This window comes from Sciurus vulgaris, assembly GCF_902686455.1.
Source record: "Sciurus vulgaris genome assembly, contig: HiC_scaffold_479_arrow_ctg1, whole genome shotgun sequence".
In the NCBI taxonomy this organism is placed as follows: Eukaryota; Metazoa; Chordata; class Mammalia; order Rodentia; family Sciuridae; genus Sciurus; species Sciurus vulgaris.
This window is the reverse complement of record NW_027632555.1, coordinates 12,262-19,960: the sequence shown is the minus strand read 5'-3', so window position 1 is coordinate 19,960 and position 7,699 is coordinate 12,262. Positions and strand designations below refer to the sequence as shown.

At 46.9% G+C, this 7,699-nt stretch overlaps 1 protein-coding gene across 1 annotated transcript; it reads right to left on the bottom strand.

Moving 5' to 3' along the window:
- Nucleotides 1–2,415: 2,415 nt before the first annotated feature.
- Nucleotides 2,416–4,522, bottom strand: LOC306652705 (uncharacterized protein). The gene is made up of 2 exons (XM_079125451.1): nucleotides 4,451–4,522; nucleotides 2,416–4,119 (listed from the first exon to the last, which is right to left on the bottom strand). Exons 1-2 carry the CDS (start codon nucleotides 4,481–4,483, stop codon nucleotides 2,506–2,508), a joined length of 1,647 nt encoding a protein of 548 aa, XP_078981577.1. The 5' UTR covers nucleotides 4,484–4,522; the 3' UTR covers nucleotides 2,416–2,505.
- Between the last annotated feature and the right edge of the window lie 3,177 nt (nucleotides 4,523–7,699).

Sequence of the window (7,699 nt, the reverse complement as noted above, 5' to 3'; positions counted from 1 at the left end):
GAAAGAGAAAAAAATCTTAATGTGTATAGGTGTTCTTGACCATATTAGTACAAATTCAAGTAAAACAAAACACCCAAAACAACACAAAACATAACCAAAAAAAAAAAAAAGAACAATCTGAATGAAAAGTTAAGAAATTATGGAGTCATTTTGACTATGTTTGACAAAAAATGAGCATATGTGTTTGCTGTCTGTTCCCAACTGATCTTGTTTCTTCTTGAGGTTTCAACTGATTTTGGGTGTATGGACATAACCTGTTGAGTTCTTCCTTTTTAGTGTGTTGTTCACCAAGTTGCCAGCAGTGTTCTAAGATTTCTAAACTTCACTTCTTGTGAGATTGGTAAGGGGTGGAATGGTAAGAGCTCTCCATCCATTATCAGTCTGTTCTCCAATTTTGGTTCTCTAAGAGCAATTCTCATAGGTGAAATTTCTGGTTGCAGGGACTTAGTTTTAGTGAGGTTTAGTTGCTTTATTTTGGGTGAGTTGTTGGTATTGTTGAGTCAATATTCTTTTTTTTTTTTTACTGTTCGTGTTCTTTCTTTCATAACAAAGAAAACAGGCAAAATATATGAACAGGATTCTACCAAAGAAAACAGGTTGCAAATACACAATGTCAACCTCACAAATGCGCAGGGAAACGCAGCTCGAACTCCACGCCTGCTGGTGGGGTGGATCCTGAAGGACCATAGCAAACACCGGCAAGGATGTGGAAGGATGGGATCCCGCAGACCTGGGGCCTGGGCAAAGCCTATGGCCACCCGGCTCCCAGCCTGACAGTTTCTTAGATAAACATTCACCTACCCTGGCTCAGCACTTCATCTGAGTCACTGACACACAAGAAGCCAACATGAATATGTCACGTATTGTACACGCTCACAGCAGCTCCACTTGCACTAGCCAGAACCCAGAAATGACCTAGGAATGGACAGATGACGTATCCTCAGGGAACATACTACTCAGCAATAAAAATGAACAGCTCACCTATCAAGGAAGAATCTCAAAATAATTATGAATGAAACTAGGGAACATTTTGTGAATCAAGTCATGTGAAGTCCTGAAAATACACCTAAGACATCAGGGAAGGCAAAGCAAAGGCCGCCTGAAGGCCAGGGGCAGGAGCTGGGCTAGCAGAGGGCATGAGGTAGATCAGAGACACCAGCATGCTCACGGAACAATCGCAGTGGCAGTCCAGTGGCTTACGGTGAGGTCTGGTAACCCTACATTAACTCCGTCTCTCGTGATGACCTTGGGGGGGACAATCTTGCCTCGATGGCAGAAAACATTAGTGACCACTTCTACACGATTGGTCACGAAGCCACCACGTTGGAGCATGGGTCTCCCTCCCTCTATGCCGGTTCTCCTGGCCTTTAAAGCAACGGCTTTTAGGTGAACACTCCGGAAAGGCCGCTGGAGTGGGAGACACACAGTCCTGGGGACCCGGGGACCTGGAGCATCTTCGCACGCCTCAACCCCACACCAGCACTGGAACACGTCCAAGGAGCCAGTGTCTTCTGCTGCGACCTCCTCCACTTCCTGTCAGCCCAGGGTTTCTGCCCAGCCACGTTCCCCCTGGCCCTGTGATGACGGCAGACGCCTCCAGAACAACAGGGACCAGTCCTCGACTCCTGTACAGCACCCAGGGTGCAGACTGCTCATGGTGCCAGGCATTACGCGACGTCCTGTGCAACCGTTCATGCTGTTCCCAGAAGCACTGGGAGTGGTGGGAACTTCCTGCCTCAGGGTGTCCCAAGCCCATGGAAAATCGTGTCACATGCTCCAGGAGTTAGGGCCATACACCCTGGGGCTCTGCCTCGGGGGCCCGGGGGATGATTCATATGAGGCCAAAACTAGGAAGGGAGTGAAACTCTTTCATTACACCCCGACTCTGAGGCTTGAAGGTACATGACCCCCTGCCCACCCCGCCACAGCTGTATGATGCTGGCAGAGACCAATTCCGTTTTCAAGCCAGCTCACACTGTGAACAGAATCCCAAGATTACAGGTGGCTCAGACAAGAAGTAACATCCTCAAACCAAAACAAATGAGGCAGGTAGTTCCCAGGCTGGTGTCCTAGAGGCTGGGAAAAACCTGATGGTGTCATAAGGAATGTGTTCCTGAAAGAGTCCACTCTTATCAGGATCTCTGGTACAAAATGGGTTATGTTCATGCCCCAGCTTGTCAGAGAGAAGGGAATGTGGGCTGACCACTCGTATCCCCCAGCAAAGGGAGAGCATAATCAGCTTCCCTGAACATGCTGGCGTGGTGACCGATGCAGCTGGACTTGGCAAGTGGAGGTGCAACGGTCTCTGAGGCTGTCAGAGACATAAACCGCACAGTTGTGGAGGCTAGGAAGTGTAACGCAGCTCCTCGGAGCTTCCACGTACCCGAGCTTACGGGAAGCTCCCCACCATGCATCTTCAGATGCTGGGCTTCAAGCTGGGCAGGTAGCTCACAGGTGGTCTCCCCAGTGACTCCACTAAAGGAAAAGTGCATATTCCCTATTCGGCTAAGGCCCTTCTCCAGTGTGAACTCGCTGGTGTTGGATGAGGACAGATTTGCAGCCAAAGGCTTTCCCACACTCACTGCACTGATAAGGCCTTTTTCCAGCGTGGATCCTCTGGTGTTGAATGAGGCTGGAACTTTGGCTGAAGGCTTTCCCACACTCACAGCATTCGTAAGGCCTCTCTCCAGTGTGGACCCTCAGGTGTTTAATGAGGTTGGACTTGCAGCTGAAGGATTTCCCACATTCGCGGCACTCAATAGGTCTTTCTCCAGTGTGGACCCTCTGATGGTTCTTAAGGTTGGAGCTATGGCTGAAGGATTTCCCACATTCCTCACATACATAAGGCCTTTCCCCGGTGTGGACTTTCCGATGCGAACTGAAGCTGGAGCTTTGCTTAAAGGATTTCCCACACTCCCTGCATTCATAGGGTCTCTCTCCAGTGTGAAGTCTCCGGTGGTGGATGAGGCTGGAGCTGCGGCTGAAGGCCTTCCCACACTCCCCACACTCGTGTGGCCTCTCTCCAGTGTGGACCCTCTGGTGGTAAATGAGGCTAAAGTTCTGGCTGAAGGCCTTCCCACACTCCCCGCACTCGTAAGGCCGCTCTCCAGTGTGCACGCGCTGGTGTTGAATGAGGTTGGACCTTTGGCTGAAGAACTTTCCACACTCCCCACACTCGTGTGGCCGCTCTCCAGTGTGGACCTTCCTGTGGCTGTTGAGGCTGTACACCTGGCTGAAGGCCTTCCCACACTCCCCACACTCGTAAGGCCGCTCTCCAGTGTGCACGCGCTGGTGGATGGTGAAGCTGGAGCAGTAGGTGAAGAACTTCCCACAGGCACTGCACTCGTAGGGCCTGTCTTCACTGTGGACCTTCTGGTGCTGGACGAGGTTACATCTGCGTGTGCAGGCTTTCCCACACTTGCTGCACTCAAAAAGTCCTTCCCTCCTGAGGCCCCTCTGGTCCTGAATGAGTGCGTCTGTGTGGCCAGCGGCTTTCCTGCAGTCTCCCCAGGGGTGGTGACGTTTTCCATCATGAAAGGTCGCCCCACACCTGTCACTAGTGTTTGGTTTCTCCCCTGTGCGAGTGGCCTGTTGATGGGGAAATTCCGTGCTGGGCAGAAAGCCCTTCCCAACCTCCTTGCAAGTAAAAGGCTTCCCTGACACATGGGTCATGCAGCTCTTTATAAATGAGGCTCTGTCCACGTCACCTCCAAAGGGCACCTCTTTAATGTGCTGCCTCTGATGCTCTAGAAGATCTGCAGTGAAGTGGAACTGTCCTCCACGTGTGCATGGCTTCTGCCCGTGGTGTGTTCTGTGGTGCTGCGCCAGCTGCAGAGTGTTTCTCAACACCAGGCCACACATTTCACAGGGGCAGGCATTCTGGGACGACTCTTCTTTGAGAGTCATGACATGTGGCAATCCTACAGAAACGCTGGGTTCAGAAGGTACTGCCTCACGCTCTACTCCATGCAGACCACCTAGTGAGGACGTGAGTGCCAAGTTCTCCAGCATCACATCGAGGTACAGGTGTCTCTGAGCCTCATCGAGAAGGTCCCACTCCTCCCAGGAGAAGTACACAGCCACGTCTTCAAAGGTCACACTGCGCAGGTTCCACAAGGTCTGGCGCAGCCGTGGGCACCTCCGCTGACTGCTGGCCCCCGTGCCCCGTGCCCGGGTGCGACCTCCGCCCCGCCGCGCGGCCTCTGGCGGGCTGCATCCCTGGCGCGGCGGCGGACCCGCGCTTCCTCCACCCACCAGCCTCGGGCCGGCTTTCCACGCCGGCCCGTGCGGCGCCTCGGCTCGGGACGCCCCCGCCCAGAGCCCCGGCCCAGGCGCCACTCCGGGCGCGGGTCTAGGCCAAGCCAGTGCCTTGCAGGACGGCGAGGACCCCGCGTCCCCGCGCCCTCAGCCCGCCGCGCCCGCCCGGACCAGGGCCCAGGACGCGGCTCACCCCCGCCGGGCCCCGCGGCGCGGCCGCCTCCATCGGACTCTCCCGGTGCGGCACCCGGGCGGCGACCGGGCGCTGCCGCCCTCGGCCCGAGTCAATATTCTTTTAAAGCTTGGCAGATGTCAATCTGTGATAATTTGAGCAGGTAAGGCAGCAAGATGGTGGTCTGGTTTAAACAGCCTGTGGGCCAGATAGCAATGCAGGTGCTTGAGTCAGGTTGGTCTCACAGGGATTTTGCCATCTGGCATGCCAACCACTGAAACTGCAGGTTTAGTAGGTCAAGTGGTAGAGAGGATGTGAGGGTGTTAGCAGACTGAGTCCCTGGTTTCCAGGGGCCTACAGGGATTATAATCACAGGGACCAGTCAGGTAAGGCAGGCCAGAACCACTTGTATGTCAAACAACTGGCAGTGCTATGAACAGGGAGGACACTACAATGTGTTGGTGCCAGTGATTCAGCAGTTGCTAAAGTAGGCAGGTGCAAGGGAAAAGTTGGTGCTGTGGTCTGGGAAGTGCCAATGACCAGTCATGTAGGCAATCAGAGGGTCAAGTGCCCTGACTCCCAGTATATCATCATTTTGATCCATTGTAGCTGGTCTCATGAGCTCTTTTGAACCACAGGACACACGGAATTAGAGAGAGTTGGTTTCTCTGTAGCCTTCATACTGGAGTTTAGCAGGGCAAAATGCTCTTTTAAAATTTTCCCTGTATTTGTTAAACTCGCTTAAGTCTTTGCTAGGTTCAGATAGGTTTATGCAGGTCCAGGCATAATCTCCCAGATCTGGATTTTCACTACCCATTGGCACAGCTGGAGTACACTCTCAAGATGACTCCTGTTTCAGCTCTCCACTGATGATTGGTAAACTCGGGATAACATTTTTAGATCAATTAATGAGTTCAACAGGCTCTGGTTCAGCAAGAGCACATTGACCGTCCAATCTCAAGATTTTTCACTTGGAACCTCAGAGAGAAGTACTATTTCCAGTACTTGAATTCTGAATAACTGACCTAAAAGACATGCTTTCTCACTGTAATACACTATTTTGCCTGCTTTGATAATAATCTTTTTGATTATTTCAAATGTGTACATAACACTTTATAAGCTTTTCATATCTTAAGTCATAAAATCAAAAATAATGTGACAGCAGTAATAATGTTCATTTGTATGATATTTTATAAAATATTCATTAAATTATAGAACTCAATTTTTACCAAAGTTTATTTGATCTGGAATTCAGATTTAAAGAAACATTAAGGTGAAAAGGCATTTTGAATATTAAAACAATTATCAGAGGAGTTCAGTTATTATTAATAAAAACAGCAATGGACACATGTTAAAAAGATAGCAAAATCAACTGGATTAAATGATATTTACATTTTACATGTACATATATAAAAATATAAACATTTTATACATTAAAAATAATTGTTCATGTAAAGAAATATAAAAATATAATCAATTTTTTTAAAACAAATTAATTTGTGATAGAGATTTTTTTAAAACAAATGATTGAGTCAAGAACAGTGGCACATACCACTAATCCCAGTTATTTGTGAGGAGGAGGCAAGAGGATTATAATTTCAATGCCACCTTAGGCAACATAGCAAGGCCCTAAGCAACATAGTGAGACCATGACTCAAAATTAAAAAAAAAAAAAGAAACAAGAATAAAATGTGCTGGGGTTATTTATCCATGGGTACAATCCACAGTCAAAATAAATAAGTAAATAAATAAATGGGGCTATGTTAGTCAAAGAAACCATGAGAAGGATGATGAGTATTATCTCAATTTTTGGTTAAAGAGGAGGCAATCCCCCAAGAAGAAAAAGTACCCCCTTAAGAGTGAATTATTAACAGGAAAGAGGTCTCCTGTGTCAAGTTCTTAAAAGATGAATTTGATTGTATTTGCCAAACACCATGAAATAACCCAATCCTCCCTGTTTAAGAAATATTGAAAAAACCCACTGATGCATACTATTTGTACAAGATCTGAGAGCTAAAAGTAACATAGTTTTAGATAGTCATACAATAGTACCAAATTCATATCCTTTAGTAATGGTAATGCCAGATAATAATGGCTGGTTGAAAGTATCAATTTTAAGAGATGATTTCCTTTGCATTTCTCAGATAAGGTATTCCTAATCACTGTTCCTGTGTAAAAGGCTCCAATACAAAAGTAACCTCCAGTATTACTGGGTTTTCTTAAACACAGATTTATTTTTTGTAATTTTTTGAATAGAATTCTCCCAAATTTGTTAGTTGAGGTTTATGACTGGCTCAAGAAATTCACAATGTATAGATGATCTGCTTATAACCAACTCCAATTGTGATCTAAGATTTTTAGATACTATATGGCTGCAGTGAAACATCTCACCTCATGTGGATATGAATGCCCACTAAAATGGTTGAGTTTTGTAAACAAGTCACCTATCTGGGATTCCACATTATCCAATGGACCTGAATTTTGATGTCCTATTTAAAGAAGACTTATCCTGACTTCTCTAAGTCTATCTTAAGTCTAATAGTAATCAGTAACCAGAGACAGGTACATAGGTTTCTGTAAATGTCAGTGTTATAATTAGATATTAGTTGTCCCCCAAAAGCTCATGCATGAGACAATCAAGAAGGTTTAGATATTAAATAATTAGGATATGAATATCTATCCAGTGCATTAAGCCTCTGATAGGAATGGAATTGTAACTCTAGACAAGGAGGTATGGCAGGAGGAGAAGGATTCTGGGGGCTAGACTTTGAGAACTGTATTTTATCCTTGCTGAGCAGAGCACTCTCTGCTTTCTGGCATGGACTTTCCAGATGCTTTTCTCCACCACACTCTTCTGTCTCACCCTAGTCCCTGAGAAATGGAGTCAAACATCTCTGGACTGAGACTTCTGAAACTGTGAACCCTATAATAAACTTTTCCTTCTCTAAATTTGTTTTTGTACAGATTTTTTGTCACACTCATGAAAATCTGACTAAAATAGTCAGATACTGGTCCCTAATTTGTACTGATAGGTAAACTCCTGCATGAGGCCTTAAAATTAACAACAAAAAAATGATTTATATACCAGAAAACCAACCTGCCTTTGAGAAGTTAAAGGAGCTTCCTGGCACTCACTGCCCTACACCTGCCTGACATATAAATGGTGATAAGATTAAATAGATATGAAAAAGAAGGTACAGTATTTGACTTTCTCAGCTTGATCATACAGTGAAAGGAGGTTTCTCCTTCGTGATGTGATTGCCACTTGTG